At 46.1% G+C, this 26,336-nt stretch overlaps 1 protein-coding gene across 4 annotated transcripts; it reads left to right on the top strand.

Annotated features, from left to right (window-relative positions):
- The first annotated feature begins 1 nt into the window (after position 1).
- Positions 2-23,701, top strand: FAM186B (family with sequence similarity 186 member B). 4 transcript variants are annotated; one of them, XM_040488234.1, is made up of 8 exons: positions 2-53; positions 3,057-3,282; positions 7,532-7,714; positions 10,129-11,803; positions 12,319-12,511; positions 14,157-14,335; positions 15,038-15,223; positions 17,909-18,246. In XM_040488234.1, the coding sequence occupies exons 2-8, from the start codon at positions 3,165-3,167 to the stop codon at positions 18,075-18,077; spliced, it is 2,703 nt and encodes a 900-aa protein (XP_040344168.1). In that variant the 5' UTR covers positions 2-53; positions 3,057-3,164; the 3' UTR covers positions 18,078-18,246. The 4 variants fall into 4 exon arrangements, with proteins under 4 accessions (XP_040344168.1, XP_040344166.1, XP_040344165.1 ...); XM_040488232.1 differs by lacking the exons at positions 2-53; positions 17,909-18,246 and adding exons at positions 1,969-2,223; positions 23,545-23,701; XM_040488231.1 differs by lacking the exon at positions 2-53 and adding an exon at positions 1,969-2,223.
- Positions 23,702-26,336: the final 2,635 nt, after the last annotated feature.

Raw genomic sequence — 26,336 nt, forward strand, 5'->3', positions numbered from 1 at the left:
ACAAGATCATGACCTGAGCCAAAGTCGGATGCTTAACCGTCTGAGCCACGCAGGTGGCCCACTAATATTTCTTATTCTAAACTCTGATATTAATATAGCCACTCCAACTTTCTTTTTGATTAGTATTAGCATGGTTTACCTCTTTCCATCCTTTTACTTTTAACCTATGTGTGTTTTTTTATTTAAGGCATGTTTTTTTTTTAAACATTTATTTATTTTTGAGAGAGAGACAGAATGTGAGCAGGGGAGGGGCAGAGAGAGAGAGAGACAGAATCCAAAGCAGGCTTCAGGCTCTGAGCCGACAGCTCAGAGCCCAACATGGGGCTCAAACTCACCAACTGTGAGATCATGACCTGAGCCGAAGTCGAACACTCAACCTACTGAGCCACCCAGGCGCCCCAGTTTCCTTCCTTTTTTTTGAGTTTATTTTGAGAGAGAGAGAGAGAGAGAGGACGTGTGCACGAGCAGGGGAGGGGCAGAGAGAGAGGGAGAGCAAGAGAATCCCAAGCAGGCTCCGCACTGCCAGCAAGGAGCCGGATGCAGGGCTGAACTCATGAATGGTGAGATCATGACCTGAGCCCAAATCAAGGGTCCAACACCTAACCAACTGAGCCACCCCAGTGCCCCTAAAGTGTGTTTCCTATAGTTAGCACATAATTGAGTCTTAGGGTTTTCTTAATTGAACCTTATAATCTCTATCTTTTAATTGGCTTGTTTGGGTCATTTATATGTAATCTAATTATCAGTATGATTGGGTTTAAAAGAAAGAAGGAGGAAGGGAAAAAAAAGAAAGGACCTCAGACTGGGAATCAGGAAATCAGAGTAAAGTCCTGACTCTTACTTCTCAGCTCTGTAACTTTAGGTAAATCTCTTAAGTCCTCTGAGCCTTAGCTGGCTCATACATGAATAAGTTGTTTATAAATTACAACATGCTCTGAAATCATAAGGGATTAAAGGGCTATCCAGTTCAAGATGTATAGATAGAAAGGTATCCGTAAACCAGGGTATGAGTGCCTCAAAGAACTAGATCTCATTCATTTATGTATTTCTAGTATCTAGGACCAGGCTTGGCATGTAGAATGTTACCAATAAGTGTTTGTTGAGTGAAAGAGGCAATAAAAGAATTAACTTTAAATATATGAATGAATGATGGTATATGAAAGATGGGTGTCAGGTGACAAGTTATTAAGTGGCCATGGCACTGCTAAGAACTGAACTTACAATATTTAATTCCTTATCTGTTAAATGGGGATAATTAAAAAAAATTTTTTAATGGTTATTTTTTGAGAGAGAGAGAGAGAGAGAGAAAGAGTGTGAGCAAGGGAGGGACAGAGAGAAAGGGAGACACAGAATCTGAAGCAGGCTCCAGGCTCTGAGCTGTCAGCAGAGAGTTTGACACAGGGCTTGAACTCATGAACCATGAGATCATGACCTGAGCCAAAGTCAGATGCTCAACCAACTGAGCCACCCAAGCGCCCCTAAATGGGAATACTTTTAAATAGCATGGAAGAATAATTTGCAGTATACGTACCTGTTCTTACATATGCGTTCATTCAGCAAGTGTTTATTAAGTGCCTACTGTGTGCCAGGCTTGGTTCTAGGTCCTGGGCATATAGCAATGTCCATTTTAAACATTTGTTTTTAAAAGCCATCTTGCAATAATGGTCACCTTCGGTAAGTAAAAGTGCAGATTGACCCTTGACCCCTGGTGCAAATGCAAACGTATTATTGTTAGTTATTGACTGGCTTTAATTTTTAAAAACTTCTCTTTGGGAAAAGAACATTTTCTAATTGCTTTTTCTTATTTTTAGCCATTAATATTTAGTTTGGTAGAAGAACATTTAATTACTTAAAGCAACAGGTCAACTTAATGTATATTAGCGATGGATAAAAAGCTAGATAGCCAAGCAGATAGATGACAAGGAGCCATTCTTCTAATCTAACTGATGATGTCACCGGAGAAAAGGTCAGTTGGAACCTGATGTCTGGCAGTTACAGGGAGCTGTGGCTAGGCAGGGTACTCAGGAACTGCCCTGGAGCCCTTAACCCCAAAGCAGCCAGTATCACGCGTCCAGGTCTGTGTACCAGAGACACAGGACATCTTTGCGACTGACAGCGTGATCCAAAATGGAGAAAAACAGGCCCCTACAGTTGGTGACCCCTGCGTCAGTCAAAGCTATCATTTCAAGGATTGAGGCTGCCCAGCTAACACGGGCTCAGGAGGTAACACCTGAGATAAGGGGGTCACCCTTCTATTGGGATCTGATGTGGAGACTGAGAACTGATCCCAGATTGGGACAAGATTCCAGCTCTGGGCCCTCAGGGTTCCTGACATCTTCAACAGGCTGGATTTGCAAACAGATTAATTCAAAATTTCAACTCTTTTACTTGGCCTCTGCAGGGCCAGCTGGAATCGAACCAGCCCTCTGAGGCAGGGCTGGGCACAGGAAGGGAACAGCCCATAAGGAAGCCCTAGGATGGTCCTACCACTATGTGGTAGGTCTTAGCAGGGCAAGAGGAAGGGCCCAGAGTTCTTGATTGAGGTCTGTTCAGGGCAACCTGTCAGAATCCTTCAAGCTAAGCCCTAGAAGCTTATAGAGAAATAGCCAAAGGCTGAAATCACCCTGCCCATGAGCCTCTAGTACCTTTGATCCTAAAGGTTTCTTAGGGCCTCATTTTTCCAGTCTGTTGCCTCTGGATCCTTGTGAGATGTCCAGAAGTCCCTAGAAAATTTTGAAATTCTGAAGGAATTGTTTGCCCTGGATATTTAGTATTCTTTCCCTTCCTGACTTGGTCTTAATCATCAAAGTGACATTAATAAGAGCTAACACTTATTTTATGTGCCAGGCACTGTCTTAAGTGCTTTACAAATATTAGTTCATTTAATCTTTAGAAGAAACTCTGTGACATTGATATATAATGATCCCCACTTTAGAAGTAAGAACGCTAGAGCCCCAATAGGTGAACTGACTTGTCTGAGATCACACTACCAGAACTTGGTATCTGGCTTTAGAGTTCACACCCCTAAACACTACAATCTGCTGCCTCCCATATAGGATATTTCTTCCCAGCTCTCAGACATCTTGGACAACGTCAACTGTGTCATCAACAGCTTCCAGGAAGAATTAGGATATGATTTAAAAGAAAAGGCAAAACCTGACCAGATGGAGCAAAAGGGCAAGAACAGATTCATCTTACTGAAGAAAATTGCCTCCTTCTCTGAAGATGCTAATACTAAAGAGAAGCACTTGTATGAAATTCTCCGCTGGCTGGGTGACTGGGGTGAGTTTGCAGACTGGCTGCCTGACGGCGGGCCGCTTCCCCACTGACTTGGTCCCACATTGGCTCTTGGCTCCTCCTTTCCCCACCCCAGGTCAACTCTCACTGGGAGGAAAAAGCAGGGCAGTTGGTGGGTTGCCAAGGGAGCAAAAGACACACTCCAGTGAGATATTCCCTTGCTTCTGTCACGGCAATCATCTCCACTCACCAGAGGGGCAAACATGTAATAGTCCAAAACCTAGTAGATTGTGACATTAGCTGCATGTGTGATGAAGCCTGTCATAGGTCCATTCTGACATCTCATCTATCAGCAGGGTGGAAACTAAATTCAAATCCATGCTAGCTATATTTTTAAATTTTCCATACTTATTGAGATGTAATTGACAAATAACATTGTGTAACTTTAGAGTGTACAATGTGATGATTTGATGCATGTATATGTTATGAAATGATTATCACAATAAGGTTAATTAACACATCTGTCACCTTACAAGTTACCCCTCCTCTTTTTTTTTCTGGTGAAGACATTTAAGATCTCTCTCTTAGCAAATTCCAAGTATACAATACAGTAGTGTTAGTATAGACACCACATTGTGTATTAGATCCCCAGAACATTTTAATTTTATAACTGAAACTTTGTACCCTTTGGCCAATAGCTCCCCATTTCCCCTACCCCCCCCCCCAGCCCTTGGCAACCACTGTACTCTCTGTTTCTGTGAATTCAACTTTGTGTGTGTGTGGTGTGTGTGTGTCTGTGTGTCTGTGTGTCTGTGTGTTCAGCTTTTTAGATTACACATATAAGTGAGATCATACAGTGTTTGTTTTTCTGCATCTGACTTATTCCACTTGGCATAATACCCTCAAGGTATAACCCCTTGGTCACAAATGGCAGGATTTCCTTCTTTATTATGATTTACTAATATTTCATTGTATATACCACATTTTCTTTAACCATTCCTCCACTGACTGACACTTAGCGTGTTTCCACATCTTGGCTTTTGTGAATGATGCTCCAATGAACATGGCCATGTAGATATCTCTTGGAGACAGTGATTCTATTCCCTTTGGATATATACCCAGAAGTGGGACTGCTGTATCATATCACAATTGTATTTTTAATTTTTAGAAGAACCTTCATACTGTTTTCCAAAATGGTTGTACCAATTTATATTCCCACCAGAAGTGCACAGGGGTCCCCTTTACTCCGTGTTCTCATCAACACTTTTTATCTCTTGTCTTTTTCATAATAGCCATCCTATCAGGAATAAGGTAATATCTCATTGTGGTTTTAATTTGTGTTTCCCTGACAATTAGTGATGTTGATCTCCATTACCTGTTGGCTATTTGTACGTCTTCTTTAAAAAACAGATCCTTTGTCTTTTTTTTTTTTTTTTTTTTTTTGCACATACGTATTTAATCACAGTGTTGAAAGGAATTGTAAATATAATCTGGCTTAACATCCTTAATATTACAAATGAGAAAATTAAAAATAACAAAATAAGTGCTTCCAGATTGGTGTCATTTTAAATTCATCATCTCTAATGTTAGTGTGCCCTCAAAGCATCTCGGGATATTTGTTTTAGTATTTGTCTAGTGCTGTTGGCCCCTGCCTCCTGCTCTCACTCTCTTCAGTGCCACTGACCGTTGTCACATTGACTGAACTTCCTTTCCAACTTCAGGAGACACCACACCCTTGTGGTTAAAATTACTGGCTATGGAGGAGAGGTGTCTGTCTCCACCATTTAGTAGATGCGTAAACTCAGGCAAATCATTTAATTTTTCTGGGCTGTCCTTTCCTCATCACTGGGGAGTTGGTCCTGCCCCAGCCAGGCCCACACTGACAGGTGTTTGGAAAAGTGCAGCGACCATGGACACATTTATCAGCACAGTGGGGGACACACATTTGCCTGCTTTCCTAAACTCCAGGGCGATGCTGAGATTTGCACCTATACATAGGTTTCTCCCCAGGTCGATAGGCTGTCTGATAACTGATTCTGTGCCATGTACATTTAAACCAGTTCAAAATGTGTCATAGCTAGCACAGTAAATTTGATCAAAGGGATGTGGATATGACTCTTGCATAGTTACAACTAGCTACAAAGTAGCTACAATTAGACAGTTAAATTGCTGTCACTTGTCATGGGACCACTTTCTGGAAGCTGTGTACTTGCATCAAGAAGGAAAAGATCTCTGAGACCAGGCCAGCTTCCTTTTGTCTTTATCACATCTTGTGTGGCCTTTGCCCATTTAAAAAAATTTTTTTTAACGTTTATTTATTTTTGAGACAGAGAGAGACAGAGCATGAACGGGGGAGGGACAGAGAGAGAGGGAGACACAGAATCGGAAGCAGGCTCCAGGCTCTGAGCCATTAGCCCAGAGCCTGACGTGGGGCTCGAACTCACGGACCGCAAAATCGTGACCTGAGCTGAAGTCGGACACTTAACGACTGAGCCACCCAGGTGCCCCTGCCCATTTTTTAGATTGGATTATTTGTTTTCATTTGCTATTGAGTTGTATGAACTTCTTATTTTGGATATTAACCCTTTATCAGGTATACAGTTTGCAAATATTTTCTCCCATTCTGTAGATTGCCTTTTCATTTTATTGATCCTTTCTTTTACTGTGCAGAAACTATTTAGTTTGATATAGTCCCACTGGTTCATGTTTGCTTCTGTTACCTTTGCTTTTAGTGTCATACCCAAAAAATCATTGCCGAGACCAATGTCAAGAAGCTTTTTCCCTATGTCTTCTCCTAGGAGTTTTATGGTTTCAGGTCTTACATTTAAGTCTTTAATCCATTTTGAGTTAATTTTTGTGAGTGGTGTGAGATAGGGGTCCTATTTCATTCTTTTGCATTTGTATGTCCAGGTTGACCAACATCACTGTGAAGAGCCATCCTTTACCCACTGTGTATTCTTGGCTCCCTTGTCAAATACTAATTGTCCATATATGCATAGGTTTATTTCTGGGTTCTCGATTCTGCTCCATTTGTCTATGTATCTGTTTTTATGCCGATATCATATTGTTTTGATTATTATAGCTATGTAATATAGTTTGAAATTGGGTAGTATGATGCCTCCAGCTTTGTTCTTTGTCTCAAGATTGCTCTGGCTATTTGGGGCCTTTTGTGGTTCTATATGAATTTTAGGATTTTTTTTCTGTTTTTTTTTTTTCTGTGAAAAATGCCATTGGGATTTTGATAGAGATTTCATTGAATCTGTACATGGCTCTAAATGGTAGTATGGACATTTTAAACAATATTGATTCTTCCAATCCATGAAGGTGGAATATCTTTCCATTTATATGTGTCTTCAGTTTCTTCCATCAATGTCTTATAGCTTCCAGTGTAGAGATCCTTCCCTGGTTAAATTTATTGCTAAGTATATTATTGTTTTTGATGCTGTTGTAAATGGGACTGTTTTCTTTCTTTTTCAGATAGTTTATTGTTAGTTTATAGAAATGCAACTGATTTTTGTATGTTGATTTTGTATCCTGCAACTTTACTGAATTTGTTTATTAGCTCTAACAGTTTTTTGATGGACCACACCGGGTGTTTTATAGAAGAATCCATGGGTGATATTCATAGTACTTAATGACCCTTACTGCATGGGCCAAACAGCCCTGATGCCAGCTGTAAACAACTGGTATAGCCATTTGAGTGTGGACCAACCATACCCAGTCCTGGACCAGGTGCTGCCCCTGTTAACATCACTGTTGCGCCATCGTGAGACCTTAGGCTGCTATGGGGTTGGGTGGACGCCGCATGTTGGAGTGAGATGGTATAGGATGTGCCCTACCCCCTTCACCCTGCCCTGCCTCCAAGGAGCTCATAGTTCTATGATCCTTCAGCTGCCCCCAAGAACTAAGTAGGCTTTTCACTCCAGTTAATTCATTTAATTGTCCAGATACTGAACTAGGCAATGGGGATAGAGCAATAACAAGGCAGACACATCCCTAGCCTTATAGTTAAACAACAATACTGTTTAATGTCTATTGTATGTTTTCGACACAGCAGGCTTCACGTTAATCATTTCACATGCATTATCTCATTTAATCCCTACGCAACCCTTTTATACAGGCATGGATGCTGAGGCTCAGAGAAGTAAGTGATTTACCCAACATCATACAGTTATTAAGAGGTGAAACTAATCCAACCTCAAAGCCTCCTGCTGGAACCCCTGTGCTATAGGACTACTTGGGGCTCCCTAGAGGACAGATTGCACTCAGTCTGCATCTCCCACTCCCTCTCTAGGTGACAGTCTGACCTATGAGCTCAGGAACAGGAAGTGTAAGGAGGAAGAGGAAGCCCTGGATGAATGGATTGAGGTGATGGAGAAGGTATTACCTCTCTCTCTCATTGCCACCAAAGGAGGCATCGAATCTCTCACTTCCCTTTGTTCCACTCTCATTGAAGGACAAAAGCAAAGGACACAAAGTAGGTTCCAGGAACACCTGGGAGGGGGGGTTGAATGGGGTGGATACCATCTCAGGAAAAGAGGTCACATGCCAGCACCTGTGGGGTCTTTCTGACTCTCCTCCATAACAAAAGCCTTATCTGAGATGGAGAGGCAATAGCGAAGGGTTGGGGTGTTTAACCCAAGCTGAGCACTGAGCAGTTCTAAGCAATCCCTTGGAGCTAGAGGGAGGGGTAATGGGGAGACAGGTCCCTGTTGGTACTCTCTGGAGCTGTAGCCTCATGCAGGTCCTGAGAATCAAGGCTAGTAGGCCAAAAAGGTTGGAATTTGTAGCTACAGCCCAAAGAACATCTTTTCCTTACTCCAAATCCAGCTGGAGAGCCTAGAAGTCTGGCGAGACTCAGCCAGATGCCCTTCCAGGATCTTCTTAATTGTGGCTGCTCCAGGAATGGTCAGTCAACAACATAGTTCAACCTTGAAATTTTACTCCTGTCAACACTAGAAGGAACCTGAGATTATCTAACTCCTCCTACGCTTTGTAGATGAGAACATTAAATCTCAGAGAAGAGAAAGGACTACAAAACAAAGCAAAACAAAACAAAACAAAACAAAAATCTGTGGCAAAACCAGACCCCACGCTTAGGTTTTCTGGCTTTTTAATCTTACTCAAGAATATGGGCTTCACAGTCAGATGGACCTGAGGTTGAATCCCATGTGCCAATTTCTGACTGTGTGACTTTGGACAAGTTACTTGATCTTTCTGAACCTCACTTTCCTCATATACAAAATGAGGAGCACCCGCCCACTTGCAGGGTTCCACTGGGTGTAAGTCATCTGGCACCATGCTTAGAACATGCTCAGAGCTTAATAAACAATATGTCACTTTTGTGTTTCACCATTGACTCTCATGGCCAGACTCCTTATCAATCAAGCAAGATTGATAGTTGGGGGAGGGATGAGGCAGGGAAAGGTGGATAAGGAGATAATCTCTCCTACAATCCTTACCATGTTATACCTTGAAGTATAGTAATTTGTATATATTTCATAGCTATATTATAAACTCCTGGATGGCAAAGACTATGTCTTATTAGTTTCTTTTTAGGGATTAGTTATTGAGCACTTACTAGATACCTGGGACTGTGCTTGCCGCTAAACATGCATAATCTAGTGAAATCTTACAAGTAGATGCTTTGGTTGGTTATCCCCATTTTTTAGAAACAGAGGCACTAAGAAATTAGGAAACTTGCCTAAAGCAAGTGGTAAGGATGGGATTCAAGTCTAAGTTATCTGATTCCAGAATTCAAGCTCTGAACCATATGACCTCTCTGACAATATTAGCTAAATGCTAGTTTGACTTCAATGCCATTTAATTTCCATATCCCTTTAGCTCCTCACCCAAAGGTAGCCAGTGTTTTTTCTGTTAGTGATGTTCACTGAATGGGCAGATGAATGGATGGTCCAAGATAATCACTCCAGCAGCTCTACATATGGTAGATCAAGGGGATACAACTGTAATCGTGATCCAGCCCTGAGGAGCTGAGGTCTATGAACGGGTTTGAACATAGTGCACAGTCTGTGTTTATGTGCATTTTTCTGGGGAGAAGGTCCCCTGCTTTCATCGAATTACCAAAGGAGTTCATGACCCCCAAAATGGGAAATGACATTAGTCATTTAAAAACCCAACATATGAACAGTTGCAGAACCATGTGATAAATTCTCTACACAGTCTAATGGTAACAGGAAAGGGAAACAAAACTTCTCAGGTGACCTGGAGTCTAAGTGCCAGGTAGGTTTCCAGAGTTTGGATAGTTGGCAATAGATAGCCAAACATGGATATTGAGTCTGGGAAGTAGCATGATTAGAAAAGTGACTTTACTCCAGGGAAATACATGAGATCAGAAGTACACTGAATTAGGGGCACCTGGGTGGCTCAGTCGGTCAAGTGTCCGACTTCGGCTCAGGTCATGATCTCGCAGTCCGTGAGTTAGAGCCCTACGTTGGGCTCTGTGCTGACAGCTCGGAGCCTGGAGTTTGCTTCAGATTCTGTGTCTCCCTCTCTCTCTGTCTCTCCCTTGCTTGCACTCTGTTTCTCTCTCTCTCTCTCTCAAAAATAAATAAACAATAAATTTTTTTTAATATTTAAAAAAAAGAGGTACACTGAATTGAACTGAACTGAATTGAATAGTTTCAGGCCCATGGGCCCTGCAGGTGCTATGGAGCTGGCTCACCCTGACAGGTAAGCTCTGAGCAAGCTCTGAGCCTGGCAGAGATCTCTCCTGACAACATCTCCCCTGGCCTCACCTGTTGCCTCAGCTCCTTATTCTTGCCAAAGGCGTAAGAGAGTTGGATGAGAATTTGGCCAGGCAGGGTGTGCAGAATCAGTATAATTGTTGGGGCTCACAGGAGCTTGTTGCCTTTGTTCTGTCTCTCCTAGTATCAAAACACACCTTCTGGCAAGGCTGGTGGGAACAGAGACCCCCAAAATCTGCATCCTACCCTCAGCCACTGAGCCCAGAACAGATGCTCCAGGACAGTCATGCTACCTGCACGAAGGTCTCTGAGGTGAAGTCCATGCTGCAGGAGCTCCTGGACTCCACCATGTTCAACCAGGGGGAGGTCAGAGCCATCAGGTACATGTCTGCCATGGTAGAGAACCTCAACAAGGCCTTGACCCTCCAGCACAGAGAGAACAGAAGCCTGGAGACCAAATACAGGAACCTGAAAATAGAGATGACCAAAGAACTTAGCACCCAGAGGCTATACTTCCAGAATTCCCTCCAAGTTCTCCAGAGCAAGAGGGATGCCCTGCTAAAGCAAGTGGAAATTCTAGGGGGGAAATACCATGACCTTCTCCTGATAAAGCATGCCTTAGAGTTCCAGCTAGAGAAGGCTCAGTCTGCTAGAGATCAAGCAGAAGAACCAACCAAGATCTTGGTTGACTCCCTGGGGCCCCCTGAGAAAGAGACCCTCCCAGAGAAAGAAACAGTCATGAAGGAAACTCAGCAGGAACCCAAGAAGGAGCAGTTGTTTTCACCACTCTCCCCAGGTCCCATGGCCACAGCCTGGGACAGCGGTGCCAGGCCTTCAACATCTCAGCCACTCTCCACCATGACCATGTATTCGAGGATTGCGGATGTGTACAGCACCAAGGACACCGAACATCTTCAGCCCATGATGCTGTCCTCGGTGGATCACAGGTCTCCTAAGATATGGGAAAGACTGGTGGCAGAAAGCCCAGGCCACTTCTTTCACCAAGTGAAAGACCAAAAGGATGTCCAGGAAGCATCCCAGGAGAAGGAAGGACTCCAAATTAAGCCCCACTTGAGGATGCAGCTGTCCCCAGAGAGCTCCAGGAAGGTGGCCTTGGAGAGCAAGGCGGAGCACTGGGAAGAAGAGCTCCGCTGGGAGAGGCAGAGGCAGCAGTGGCTGGAGGAGGAGGAGATGTGGCTGCAGCGTCAGAAGAAGTGGGCCCTGCTGGAGCAGGAACACCGGGAGAAGCTGCAACAGTGGAAGGTGGAGGAGGCGGCGAGGGAGCAGTGGCAGAGGTCGGGCCAGCAAGAAAAGGAGCAAGGGGGCCCATGGAGGGAGCCAGAGCCTCCAGGGGAGGGCACAGACAGGGTGCTCTTCATGACCACCAGGCAGTGGAGGGGCTTGGAGAAGGCATCGCTGGCACCTCCCTCAAGCCGGGCCCAGTCTGCTCACCAAGGCAGGAAGCACTTTCCCAGGTCCCCTAATACCCAGCAGCCTGCCCCCAGAAACCAGAGGAACACGAGTTCAGCCAAGTCTATGCAGAAACCGTGGACCTGCCAGGTTCCCACGAAGCCCAAGAAATCGGCCTCCTTTCCTGTCACGGGGACATCCATCCAAAAGGTGTCCCGGCCTCCTTTGCGTATCTCCTCAGTAACTCTCAAGGGGAAAGTATACCACATGGATGTGGAGGCACAGAGGAAGAATCTGCAGCTCCTGAGAGAGGAGGCTGACCTGGGGCTGCCCCACTACCTACGCACCAAGGCGCTGGATCTCACCACCACCACCATGGAGCTGAACGTGCTTCGGCTGCAGTGTCTGTGCCATAAGTACATCCGCTACAGACACTTCCAGAGCCTCCGGTAGGTACTCCCTGACACCCACGCCAACTGCAGTGTGTGGGCAGAGACAAAACCCAAAGGGAGAGGAGGAGCACGCAGCAAATGGGAATGGAGAGTCACCCCAGACCTGGACAAGGTCCCCTGAGGGAGGGGGCTGGCAAAGGATGTCTGACCTTGGGCCTGGGGTGACCCTGGAGGTGTGGGAGGTCGGGCATTTACACATACACATTGCTCTTTCCCTAGTGGGTTTTTCCTCTGAGGCCACTTCCTTATTTCTTCCTCTCTTCCTATCGCACTGTCCCTAATGCACCTGATATGTTCCCCTGCTGGCCTTATTCTCTCTTTCTGTTTCCAGCCTGGCCCCAAGGCTCCTCACCTGCCACCACCTCCCACCTCTCTGCTCCCTGCTTTCCTGACTCTCAGCAACCTCTGTTTCCCTCCTTGCTGTCAGGAATTACAAACGCAGAGTCAACGTTGGTTACGAGACTTGGGGAGCAGGCCCTTTCACCCACTAACTCCCTTACCCCATTTCCCAGACAAGAAGTGACCAACCACATACAAGTTATGCAAGAAACTGAGACTACCTACAAGACCCAGAACCTCTACATCTACCTGGAAAACATTGACCGCCTGCAGAATCTCTGGCTGCAGGCCTGGACAGACAAGCAGAAGGACCTGGAGGAGAAGCGCCGAGAGTGCCTGAGCAGCATGGTGACCATGTTCCCCAAGGTGGGCCTCCCTCATTGGGGGTCAGCACAGCTGGAAGGGATGTGAGCTGGTGGGGTGTAACTGGGGGCAGGGTAGCGGACAGGAAATAAGAGGGCAGGTTAGAGACTCTGAGCCAGGAAGAGGCAAAGGCTGGAGGCTCAAGCATAAGGAAGGGCAGCTTTCTGATTTTTTATATGGGGAGAGTGGGAGAGAGAGGGGCCCTCAAACAGAACTGTAGAAGAAAGACTCTTCTGGAGAGAGAAGGCAGCTGGATCCTGTAGTCCCAACTTTATGCTCAAGTTCTCCCTCCCCCACGGGACCCTCTGCCCTGTTCCTGTGTGTTCTGGTTCCTCTACTGACTTAGTCACGGCTGTCCTTTTTACCCACATGCTGGGATCTCACTTTGCCTCTCTCTGTGGATGGTTCCTTTGCTTTCTAGATGCCAGGTCTCCTCTGATCACTTCCTGACCAAGGTTCCTGCCAGGTAAAATCAGTGACACCCTGGTTGTCTGAAAACGTCTTTACGTAGTACCTTCACTCTTTTTTTCTTTTATGTTTATTTTTTTATTTTTGAGAGCAAGAGAGGGAGAGAGAACACGTGCACATGAGTGGGAGAGGGGTCAGAGAGAAAGGGAGACACAGAATCTGAAGCAGGCTCCAGACTCTGGGCTGTCAGCACAGAGCCTCGAACCCATGAACCACGAGATCATGACCTGAGCTGAAGTCAGATGCTTAACCAACTGAGCCACCTAGGTGCCCCTAGTACCTTCTTAATTGACAGTTGGACTGGATATGGAAGTCTAGGTTAGAATGCATTTTCCCTCTCATTTTTGACAGCACTTCTCATTGCCTTCTGGGTTTTGGTGTTGCTGTTGACAGTACAAAGTCACTCTGAGGCCTGATCTGTGGGTCTGCACTGTTTTTACTCTCTGAGGGCTAGATTCAGTTTCCCCTGCTAGCAGGGTCAGAGAAGTAGCAAGTGCTGACATGGTCCACAGAGGACTAGCTGACCTCCCAGGGAATTAGAAAATCATAGCATTGGCTCAGAACCCATGGGGAATCCCCCCCAAGTCTGGGGGAAGCCGTGTGCTGAGGGACTTAGTGTAAGTGCCTGTGTCAGGCAGTTGGAGAAGCCTTGGTCATGGGGCCATCTCCCAACTCAGTTTCCTATCACTTTGTACTAGTCCCAATCATCTCCTGTAGGTATCTTCACTTGTTAAGTTGTAGGTGTCTTGACTTGTTAACAACGGACAATATGACAATTCTTTGGGTGGCTAGAAGGATTTCCCCAGCTCCTTACCCAGTGCCAGGGCAGAGGCTGGATACAAAAATACCCAGAGCATTCTAGGCACAATTTGGCCTCATGTTGTGAATCCTGAGTGCTCTCTCGAGTTCCAGCTGCTCTGGCTTCCTTAGTTTTTTTCTTGCTGTTTTGCTCATTGTCCAGATTCTCCACAACAAAGGAGAAAACAGGAACTAACCTAGCAAATAATAATTCAAGGAATTTTTAGGGAATTTGATACTTGGGGGTTCTAGGGCTCTCTGATTGGAGGCATTCCCTGGGCCTTACCTTCTCTTCTTAGCCCTGAGTCAGGCTATGCCTCCTTCTGCTCTAGAGAGGGAATAAATTCCTGTCTCCTTGATGCCTCTCTGCTGGTGTCCCTAGCTCCAGCTGGAGTGGAACGTTCGTCTGCACATCCCTGTGGTCACCTCCACAAAGCCGAGGAAAACCAAGCCACCCACATCCTCTCTCCGGCACACGCACTCATGTGGCCTCTCCTGCAGGCAGCCTCCTGGGCACTTTCCATGCAAGCACTGGGAATGTGAGCCCCTGTGCATGGCTCGGTAGGTGCAGGGAAGCGGGTAGGCAGCCAGCTGGATGGGTGGGGAGATGGAGCAAGCTGGGGTGGCCAGACTGGGGAGACTGGGAGCTTGGTGAAGGCATAGGCAGGCAGAGTTCACCTCGTGAGTTGTAAGATTCCTGCCTTCTCAGCTGCCTTGCTCAGTTCTAGCCATTGGCCCAGATGGGTGGGCTCAGGAGCCAGCCCGATCCAGATAGGTTTCACATTGCAGCTGAAAGACTCTGAGGACCCACATCTGAGAGCCTACAACCATTTCTGCCCTGAACATTGTTGGTCCAGCACCTGCCATTAGCCTGTCCATATAAATAAGCCTGATCCTTCCCACCGTGTGACCCCACCACCCAGGCTCAGAAAGAGATACCATGAGCCTCTGGGCAGTCAAGAAGACCCACATCCTCACCTAGTATGGCCCAGTGCAGAGCAGCCCCGAGGCATGTGCCTAGAAGAACAGAGGCTATCCCAGCACCCCTTCAGCAGCTCCTCAGCCAAAGGAGCCCCAGGGAGGTGAGGCTTAGAGTTAAGGGGAAGAGAGGTGACAGGATGGTGATAACAACTATTTGAGAGGGAAAGAAAACAAGTCCTGACGTTTTGGGCCTTATGGCTTTGGAGAGCTTGTTGTTTCTCATTCTCCCTCTGTGTGTCTAACCCTTTATCTCTTTCTACACTTTCAACCTCCACACCCCAGACAACAGGATAACCAGATAGAAGCCATCTGGAAGACTGATGTGGCCTCCTCCAGTCACCCAATAGAAAAGAAGACTCCCCCCGGCCTGCCCTGGGACCAGCTAGGGGGGTGCCCAGACATTCCCCGGCTATTGACCTTGGATGTGCATTCCTCCTACCACAAAAGCTTGAGGTCCCTCAAGGCCCGGTAAGGTACAAGGTTGGATAGTTAATCTGGATTTGGAGAAACCTTCCCACCAAGGTCAGGGGCCAGAGTACACACTGACTCTGTCCAACCACCCAAGAGATCTCTTTCCAGACATTCATAACAACCTCATTTATTGTACCACATCAGACAGAGAGATGCTTACCTGCCTCATTGGCCACCAGCTTGGGTCCCCATGCCACCATTCTGGTTTTCTCAGAGGACTTTATGTAGTGTCTCAGAAGATCGCTACACAAGTTTTTTGAGCTGCATGTGAGTTGCTCAGGATGTGAATCTTGTCCTAGGCCTGAAGGTTGTTCTCAAGGAGAGCCAGGTAGAGGAATGGAGAGATGAAGGAGACCAAGAATCACGTGATGAACCTGAGACTCAGGCCTGGGCCTGTGTTTGGCATTCTCATTTCTTTACTGCCTTGGAGAGTAGTTCGCAGGAACAGCAGCTGAGAGGAAGAGGCAGGACTCAGTAGGCCAACAAGAGGCTATTCCAGTTAGGAAAGTTCTGTTGAAGACTTAAGGCTCTTTCAAGGAGCGTTTTTAGATTTTTGCAGCAATCCCTGCTGCCTCTTATGGCCCTGGCCCTGCCCCAATTAAAGATCTCTGACAGGGAGAGGGTACTGATGGCTGCCAGTCTAGATCTAACCAGAATTAAGGCTGTAAGATGCTGGTGCTGCCCCGTCCTCCAGACAGTGACTTAGGTGAGACAGGGTGGCATGGTAGCATCAAAGAAGGCTGGTCCTTGGCTCTGCTTCTGCTCTGAAGTGGGTCTGAGAGTCCCAGCCGGTACATAGTACCTGCTTTTCAGTTCCTGGAGAATTGCTAAGAGGTGTGTGTGCATCTGTGTGTGTGTATGTGTGTGTGGTGTTGAGCTGGATAAAGCAAACAAAATTGATTGAGAGCAACCAAAACAACACTGTGGCAGAACTCAGTAACCAGAGGTCAACTGGGGCCCCGCCCCACTAAGATTTGGCTAAACTTGCCCAAGGTCCCCTACAGTAGATCTCTCGTCCCCGAGCTCCTCCTCTCTCTGCATCCCAGCTAGTGCCTGGGCTTTGCTTGGCATCTGTTTGAATCTGAGGCCCCAACCCTTTTGTTCTTCCCCACACATAATATGGGTACATAAATATCGAGAATACGCACTCCACTTAACCCCAAGCCTTTCATGATATTAGTATCTTTTTGAAAATTTAAGAGGATGTTGGGGAAAGTGATTCAGAATGAAAAGCACCAAACAACAGCGTCTTTCTTCCCCTCTCTCTCTGGTGTAACATGCAAAACTCAAAAACTCCTTCCTGTCTCATGCAGAGCTGTTCCACCCACACCCAGGCCTCCACTGGGATCTCAGCTTCAGGCTTAAGCACTTATCAAAATATTGTTCCCAACAAAGACAGCTTCCCCTTTCTAGGGGAATTTAGGTGAATACAATTTTCTTCCCCCCCGCCCCACCCCCCGCTTTTTTTTTTTTAACTCCATACAAGTTCATTCAGTTTATCATACTATCAGGTGTAGAGACAAAGCCCTGCTTCATCTGTCTTCTTGATCCGCATCCCAGGTTGGCACTGCCTACCTGCGTGTCAGGCTGGTCCTGGATGGTTCAGTGTGGGAGCTCGCCATGTTGTCTTGGGACCCCGTTATCATAACATAGGAATCTGCCACGCTCTGATGAAAGTTCTCTGCCGCTGTCCAGGCTCCTGCTGCCTCAGGGATGGTGGCCATCCTGCTCTCTTTGTGAGTGCTCCGTGCATGTGGCCTCTGGAGACACACTCTGTTTCCATTCCCAGAGTGTACCTTCTCTTTGACCGCCTGCCCCTGCCTCATCACAGATGCTCACATCCACCTGCTGTGTGGTCTCAGGTCACTCACTTCTTTGTGATCCTGCCAGCCTCACCAGCTCCCCTGGCCCAGGTCCCACCACCATCTGGTTTCCTAACTAGGACCAACTGCATGCTGCCTGCCTGGAATGGACAGCCTGTCTCATCTATAGGCTGCTGGGTGGCCTCTCAGAATATGGGGAAGGGCTATTCATCTTCTCTCTATGGTTTGGGACACTAGAAAGGCCATGTCCCTCAAAAGCCAGCAGACCCCCTTCTGCAAGAGCTTTCTCTGCTTTGTCTTACAAGCATCTCCTCTGGGCTCTGACAGGTAAGACAGCTGTGTGTCTGCATATACCAAACACTGTCTGCAGTTGGAGAAGGATCTTAATCCTGACTCTAACTGCCCTGCCCTCTGTTGCTCACGGCCTCTTCCTGCACAGCTAACATACACGGTGGTTCACATGCATGGCCAAGATGCAGTGAGCACAGACTCGCACAGATCTCCAACATGCTGCAGACAGAGGAGAGGGCTTATTAAAACTTGGTTTCTGGGAAGGAGATTAGACGGGAGTGGAGAGGAAGGAACATGGAGAGGAAGGAGCAAGGAAGAATGAAGGGAGGGAAGAGGAAATTTTCTGTGATATGAGACAAGAGGCAGGTCACAAGAAGAGAAGCAGAGCCCCTGGGATGTGGCAGGGAGGTTATGTTAAGCAGTTCCGCATCCAGGTCAAGTCCGGACGCAGCTCTGGACTGTCTCCCAGAGCTGACTAGGGAAGCTCTTGGGTGGGCCAGGTGGGCACACACATCCTGGGGCCTTGTCTCAGCTGCTCTCCAACCCATAATTGAATTAACTCTTTCAGTGTCTTGGCGACCAAAAGAAACGAATCCCGGGAAGCCCCAGATGAGTCAGCTGAGCTTGTTTGTAAAAAGTCAAATGAGTCTTTCCCTGGAACCATAAAGCCAGAAGGATCAAGACAGTCTCAGACCCCACTCCATCCATTAGTCAGTGATTCTCAAACTTCAGGGTGAGTGAAAATCACATGGGAACTTGTTTCAAATGCAGGTTCCCAGCTGGTGTTTTTAAACAAACATCCTGGGCATTGCTAAATAGTCCTAGAACTTTGAGAAACACCACTTCCCTCCTTCAGTCCCCAAACTGTACATTTTTAATAAAATAGAGGTGTGTTTCTTTTTAAAACTTTTTGTGTTGTTGCTGAAACCCACACTGAACTCAGTTTTGGAACAAGATCTATGACCATCTGGCCCCTGACCTGGACGCCAATCAGGGAGGATTCCCTAAGTGTCACCTCTGCCCTTTGGGAGCCAGCAAGCCAGGGCGGCCACGATTAGTGCCCGGCACGCAGTAGGCACCAGTAATTTTTCAATTCATCAGAGACATGGACAAATAAGTAACTGATGTGCTGATGATTAGCAGGAAGGCTCAGAAGATAAGACCAAAAGGAAGTATCAAGTACCAGTCAGAGCCAGGTGTCACTGGGTAGGAGGCAAAGGCAGATATGTCTCTGAGGAGTGAGGACAAGGGTGGAAGAAATGAAGACACAGAGGTTCCACCTCTAGATGGTGTGGTCTAAGGAGGCCATCTCTGGCAACTCTTCAAGCAGTTACAACACTGCTTTCGTAAATTGATTCAGCTCATGAGCACCGCTGTCCACCCTACTCCCCTCTAGCACACAGCCATCTGCCTCATCTACCACTTGGCCTTCAGCCTCCCACTTTCTTCCACTGGCCCAGACACACCTGGCCTGGGGACATTGTCTAGGAAGTGACCTTGTCCTCAGAGAACCCGCAACCCAGTGATTCTGTTTATCAGGATTGGTGCCCATGCGTGCTTCCCTCCAAGGTGAAGACTCGGAAAAGAAGAGGAAGATGTGGGATGTGAAAAGCTGGCCTTTAGATGATGGGAGAGTAGAAATGACTGCTGAGCCACGGCTTAACATAGGGCTAGGATGCCTGGTTGGGGAGGAAGGGGAGAGGCATTCCTGCTGCAGGTCTTAACACAGGACACCTGTGACAGCCAACAGCCACTCCTGGCCTTTCAGGTCTCGAGCTTATTCTTTCTTTGGAGGCCTCACCCAAATTGTATCCTACATAATAAAATGCCCTAACACTAAATACAACACTTTAAATAATTTGAAAGGATTTATGTAACTCTACCTTGGAAATAACTGGCCATGAGGGGTTTTTTTAATCTTTTATTATTTTTGAGAGAGAGAGAGAGAGAGAGAGAGAGAGACAGAATGAGAGCAGGGGAGGAACAGAGACAAAGGGAGATGCAGAATCCGAAGCAGGCTTCAGGCTCCAAGCTGTCAGCACAGAGCCCGACGAGGGGCTTGAATCCATGAACCATGAGATCATGACCTGAGCCGAAGTTGGACACAACCAACTGAGCCACCCAGGCGCCCCTTTTTCTTAAATTTTTTTTTAATCTTTTGAGTTTTTTTTAAAACACGTCTTTGACTATGACTTCTCAACGATCATCATGCATATGAGGTGACTGGGTGGCTCAGTCAGTTAAGTGTCCGACTCTTGATTTCAGCTCAGGTCATGATCTCATGGTTTGTGAAATCGAGCCCTGTGTTGGGCTGAATGCTGACAGAGCAGGGCCTGCTTGGGATTCTCTCTCTCTCCAAGTAAATAAATAAACATTTATAAAACATCATCATGCATAGAGATGAAATCTAACAAATTTTGTAAATGTAATGAAAATATTTTAATATTAAGTTTGACAGTGTAATGAAACTGACAATGTTACGTTTTGTAAACAACTACATATTAATTTTTTTACATTTTTGTATTTTGATGGCAATGATATCTTAAAGGTTTTGTACATTTTCATAGGCTCTTGGCATTGTGCTTAAGGGGCCTAGTGGCTATACCTGCTCTAGTGATGAAGGACTTTGACTTTCCGGATATCCTCTAGCAAGCTCTCTGGCAAGCAAGCAAAGTGTCTGACTGATTCTTCTGCTTTGTCAATGGTGTCATCCCCTTGAGGATAAAGAGGGCCTGGATTGTCTCAATCTGTGAAGCCAAGAGATTTGGACACCAAGGAGATATATTCCTATCTATGTCTCTTTATTATGATATATGATATCACAAACCATGAAATCATGACCTGAGCTGAAATCAAGAGTTGGACACTTAACTGACTGAGCCACCCAGGCATGCCCTATGCATGATGATTGTTGAGAAGTCATAGTCAAAGACACGTTAAAAAAAACTCATGGCCAGTTATTTTCAAGGCAGAGTTATATAAATCCTTTCAAATTATTTAAAGCACTATATATGGTGGCTTTCCAGGGATGAGGTTTTTGATATTACATGAGTCTCATTTTTTTTTTCAGAGCAAAGTTGATGTACTTAGTCAAATAAGATATTGCCTCCACCCCAAAAAAATCTCCAGGAACCCAAGGCATGGGAAGGAATACTTCTTGGCATATTTCTTCGAGTCAGATTTAGGGGTTGGCCATAGCTCTGCTTGCATGGCCATGGCCTTGGGGACCTCAAAGATGATGAACCAACACTAATGTGGAGAAGGAGACATGAGGAAAGGGTTTACTTTAAGCCTTAAGTGTGACCTTCAAGGAGGTGTGGGTAAAGTGGAAAGGACAAAAACCTTTTGAAGACAACCCAGCCAAAGAGCTAGGGAGGGAAAAGCCATGCAGGGTCTTGTCTTCCATGTACAGGGGAGGCCAACTTGGTAAGCCAGAAAAAGGATGAGCATGACTGACTCCATGATTGGAGGAGTCATCTTCAAAAAAAAAATTAAAAATAAATACAGTAGAGCGTGGCTAACATGTAACTATCAATGAGGACTTTGAAATAGCTATATTTACCATAAAGAAACTAGTCTAGTGGAAAAGGTGGACAATATGTGTAACAGTTGGGGAATTTGAGTAAAGAGTAGGAAATTATAAAAATGAATGGAAAAATGGAAATGCTAGAAGTGAAAATCTTAATATCAGAGATGAGGAATTCCTTCAACAGGTTTATCAATAAACTGGACAAAAGCAGAGGAAAAAAAAACAAACCTGTGAACTTGGAGCTAGCTCAGTAAAAAATGAACCAAGCTGTATCACAAAAGTAAAAGCAAACAATTAAGCAAACCCAAAACTAAGCACCGAGACATATGGCACAATGACAAATGATCTAACACGTATGTAATGGAAGTCTCAGAAGAAGAGGGGAGACAGAATGGGGCAGAAGAAATATTTGAAGAGATAATCACTCAGAATCTCCCAAATTCACGAAAGACAAAAACCACAGATCCAAGAAGCTCAGAGGACCCCAAACAAGATAAATGGGAAGAAAAACACACCTAAGCATAGCATAGTCCCAACTGTTGAAACCAAAGATAAAAGAACATCCTGAAAGTAGCCAGAAAGAAGAAAAAATTACATAAAGAAGCAAGAAGCAGTCTTCTTAGAAACTCAGCAGGGTGCCTGGGTAGCTCAGTCAGGTGTCTGACTCTTGGTTTTAGCTCAGGTCATGGTCTCGCAGTTCATGGGTTCAAGCCGTGAGTTGGGCTTTACGCTGACAGTGCAGAGCCTGCTTGGGATTCTCTCTCTTTCTCTCTGCCCCTCCCACACTCTCTTTCTCTCTCAAAATAAATTAATTAACAAAGAAAAGAAAGAAAAAATAAACTCAACCAGATGGTTCCTGAAGCCCAGCTCTATCCCTGCCATATAGGTCCACAAGATAAACCCAGTAACATTCCAGAATATTCTCCCATCTGGGGGGCTGATATGAGCTTGGGCAGATTTCTGTTACCTGCAAAAACAACAATGGGGTGCAGCCGAGCAGTGGCTCAGCTAAGCAGCAGCCTGCAGGGCACTGGCTCTCCAGTTCACCACCTGCAGCCCCACCACCACCACCCCATGCCACACCCAGCCCCTTTCTCTACACACACCCCACCCTGAACTGGCTGTGGCCACATCACCCCTCAAATACTATTTATTGGCTGGAAGGAGGTAGAGTAGGTAGAGGCTAGACATACTAGTAGACTGGCCTCGACGCCCATCGAGGTAGGCCCTGGGATCCGAATGTTGCTCCAAAGCCTTTCCCCAAGCGTGACCAGCCTGGAACAACCAAAGCCTGAGTCCAGTTGGGACACCTGTCAGGACTTTGCTGAGTGGATGGTCATTGCCATTGGTGGCAAAGTCTGTGAGAGGCAGCCAGTTGCCATAATTCAGAGTTGCCATGTGGTCAAGAAGATTCAGGTTTCCTCCCCCACGACCCATGTTCAGAGAGTCCCTGTGTTGGCTTCTATGTGGCCTCACTTTCCAGAAGAGTTCCTTTGCTGCAGGAGCCACAAGGAGGCAGCAAAGAGCTTGTTTCAGGGCCTCAGCTGAAGAGGCCTGGAGAATCAGAGGGGTTGAATTTAAAATCTGGGCACTGATGAAAGATGGACACAGCTGAAACTGGTGGGCTTTCCCTGAGACAGTACTCGGCTGAGTGTGGAAAGCAAGTATGGCAAAGGTAGGGGAAAGAGACAAGAGATTCCTGACTCCTCCTTGGACATCTGGATCCTGCAGACAATTCCTGGTTGCCAGGGTCCTCTCTCCCTCAGTCAGGGCCACTTCATGCTCCCTTGACCACCCCAGCAGGGGCCTCAGCTCTGCAGTTCAGAGTGCTGTCTTTGCAAATGATTCTTCAGGCAACTGGTTTTTAGGAACTCTGCTAGGTGGCCCTACTTGAGACTTCCTCAAACATGCATTATGTCCTCATTCATTCATTCATTCATTCAACAAATATCTATTGGGCACCTAATACTGGGCACGATTCTAGGCATTAGGGATACAGTACTGAAGAAAATAGATTTTTTTAAAGTGCTTTCTGGAGCTTACATTCTTTTGGAGGAAACCAGATAAGAAATTAGAACTAAAATACACCAAATGTTAGATGGTAAAAGATGCCATGGAGAGACACAAATTTCAGAAGAGGGTAAGGTACCAGAATACAGGGGTTACAATTTAAAATAGGTCACATCGGGGCGCCTGGGTGGCTCAGTCAGTTGAGTGTCCAACTCTTGATTTTGGCTCAGGTCATGATCTCAGAGTTTCATGAGTTCGAGCCCTATGTTGGGCTCCGCACTGATAGTGCGGAGCCTGCTTGGGATTCTCTGTCTCCATCTCTCTCTCCCTCTCTTTCTCTACCCCTTCCCCACTCATGCTATCTCTGTCTCTCTCAAAAAATAAACTTAAAAAAATAAAATATGTCATATCAGGCCTCCCTGAGGTGACATTTGAGTAGTCTTGAGGAGGTGAGAAGTGAGCCACGGGGTAAGAGCATACCGGGCAAGGGAACAGCTGAGGTAGGAGCATGCCTGGCAAACTCCAGAAGCAGCAAGTCTCCAGCGTGTCTGGCACCAGGTGAGTGAGTGGGAGAAGAGAAGGAATGATGAGGGAGAGGTGACCAGGGGACAGATCAGTGCCTTGCAGGCCACAGTAAGGACTTCCCTTTTACTCTGGTTGAATAGGAGCCATGTTTACTTTGAATGAAAATGGAAACCATTGCAGAATTTTGAGAAGATGAAGGACATAATCTGAGTGACACCTCAAGAGCATTGCTCTGGGACACCTGAAACGTAATATTATGTGTCAACTGTACTTCAATTAAAACAAACTGGAAGGGCACCCGGGTGTCTCTGTTGGTTAAGCGTCTGACTTCAGCTCAGGTCATGATCTTGAGGTTCGTGAGTTTGAGCCCTGCATTGGGCTTTTTGCTGTCAGCATGGAGCCAGCTTGGGATCCCCTGTTCCCCTCTCTCTCTGCCCCACCCTGTTTGCACTCTGTCCCTCTCAAAAATAAATAAACTTAAAAAAAAAAACTGGAAAAAAGAAAAGAGCATCGCTCTGGCTGCAGTGATGAGAACAGACTGAAGGCTGGGAGGGGGAGGCAGGGAGACCAGTTGGAAGCTATTAACAATTTCCATCCCATTCAGGAAAGGTTAGTAAGGGAGCTCAAATGCCCTCCCCCAGTGAAGTCCCCCCCAATCTTCCCTAAGATCCCTCCTTCTCTTGGGACCTTTCTCCACCCTCTGTTCATGCATCGCCCAGCCTTGGCCAACCTTGCCTTTGTTCTAGGATTAGTGCTGGGCCTGTCCTCAGCCCCCCTAGACCTCAGACTCTTTAGGAGCAGATGTCCAGTTGCTTTGACAGCTGTAGCTTCTCCCGGCACAGAGTGCTGTACACACAGAAACCAAGTCAGACTTTCCCTAAGGAATGAGTTATCCCATCCCTCATTAGTTGAGCTGCCTGCTCTTGCCTCAGAAGCTTCTTCTGGGCTGTATTTCTGCCTGGAGAGCCACATCTCTCTGTATGAAACACTTTACCACTATAACAGCCCTGATTCTGTCTGTCGGCCACCTTCACAGTCCCTCAGTCGTGCCATGTTTACACGCCACCCTTGTCACTGCCCTGCAAAGGCAGGCTCTCAAAGCTGGCAGAAAGCACATACGAAATATTGTTTGCCAAAGCCATTGGCTTCTCTGGAGGCTTTTGAGAGCAAATTAAATGAGTACTTATTGAGTCCTTAAACATTTATTGAACACCTACAGTGGGGCTGTGTTCTGCACTAGGCAGTGAGGGTATAAAAGTGAATAAAACAAGCTTCCAAGGATCTTACTGCAAACACAGAGTAAAGGCCATATGCAAAGCACAGTGCTAAAATAAATACAACTACGTCCTTGTACCGCACCAAGGACTCCCCATCCACTCATCCGTCTATCACTCACTTAGCAGTTACTTACTGAGTGCACTGAGTGCAATGTGCATTACACTGGATGTGTGATGATGGCATTGAGACACAATCCCTCCTCACACTCTGGTGTGGAAACAGCAAATAGTGGGGAGCTGGCATATGCAACAAACACAGTTCAGGGTAAGTGATGTCGTATAGGTACAAAGTAAAATGGAGAACAGGGGAAGGAGATGTTCTTTGCAGTGAGGGTCTGGAAAGGCCTTCTGGGCTAAGTGGATTTTCAATAGAATGTTGAAGGATGGGTAGAACTATCATAGGTGGAAGGAGTGGAATCAGAGGAATCCAAAGGAATAGAACACTATGAGCTTAGACCCTGTTTATGGGCCAGAAAGTGGTCCCTGTGGTTGTGGTTCATTGGGTAGAGCCAGGTGTTGTAGGAGCTGAGCTGGACTGGAATTGGGTTTGGATGGGCTTGAAGGCCAAGCTGATGATTTTCAAGAAAAGGAGTGGTAGTTCTAGATCTTGCTTTAGAGAGGCAGTTGTGGCAATGCAGAGACATTAGAGAATGAAATCAATTCGAGGAGCAACAATGAAGGCTTGAACCAAAGTAGTATAAAGAACCAGCTTTGGGGCACCTGGGTGGCTCAGTCAGTAAAACATCGCACTCTTGATTTTGGCTCAGGTCATGATCTCACCGTTGTGAGTTCAAGCCCTGTCAGGCACAGAGCCTGCTTGGGATTCTCTCTCTCCCTCTTGCTCTGCCCCTTCTCCCTTGCTCGAACTCTCTCTCTCTCAAAATAAACATTAAAAAAAAAAAAAGGAACCAGCTTTGATTGAATTTATATATTCATGCCCTTGTTTGTTCACAAACAATTATGTATAAAACCTTGTATTGATTGAAGATAGGGATGGAGCAGACAGGGAGGAAAGAAAGAAAAATAAAACCCAGTTTTATTTCCTCAAGGATATTATAATCAAGTGAGAGACACAGACCACTAAAAGTCTACTGCAGTGGGGTACCTGGGTGGCTCCGTCCGTTAAGTGTCCAACTCTTGATCTTGGCTCAGGTCATCATCTCACAGTTCATGGGATTGAGCCCCATATTGGGCTCTGCACTAACAGCACAGAGCCCACTTGGGATTTTCTCTCTCCCACTCTCTCTTCCCCCCTTCCCCCACTTGCACACACACTCTCTTAAAATAATAATTTAAAAAACCCAGGAATTAAAAAAAAATGCTATTACATTCTTTCCTTGACTTCTGTCATGTGATATTTGGTTTCCCTCCTATGTTCCCTGTACTCTTTTGGCTCCTCAAGAAGTTCATTATCTTCAGCCAGTGTATTCTGTGGGTTGCACCAGTGCCTGGACTCTCTCCTCTCTTCGTGCCGTATGATGTCCCCAAATGACTTCATCCTCCCCTATGGCTTTGAACATCAGCTATATGATAATGACTCCCAAATTTATCCCTAATCCCCTTCTCTCCTGAGTCATAGAGCTGTATATCCAGACACCCATCTGAATGTGTCAACTGGTTGCCCACTGGCACCTCTAGCTCAATTCATCCAAATA

The sequence above is a fragment of the Herpailurus yagouaroundi genome, unplaced genomic scaffold (assembly GCF_014898765.1).
Source record: "Herpailurus yagouaroundi ecotype Mexico unplaced genomic scaffold, PumYag 166, whole genome shotgun sequence".
NCBI lineage: Eukaryota > Metazoa > Chordata > Mammalia > Carnivora > Felidae > Herpailurus > Herpailurus yagouaroundi.

Excerpts from the sequence above, each read along its gene's own strand:
- FAM186B (XM_040488231.1), top strand. The coding sequence starts at position 2,128 with ATGGAGAAAAACAGGCCCCTACAGTTGGTGACCCCTGCGTCAGTCAAA. Across the intron at positions 11,804-12,318 it reads AGACACTTCCAGAGCCTCCG|ACAAGAAGTGACCAACCACA; the intron begins GTAGGTACTCCC and ends CCCATTTCCCAG. Across the intron at positions 12,512-14,156 it reads TGGTGACCATGTTCCCCAAG|CTCCAGCTGGAGTGGAACGT; the intron begins GTGGGCCTCCCT and ends TGGTGTCCCTAG.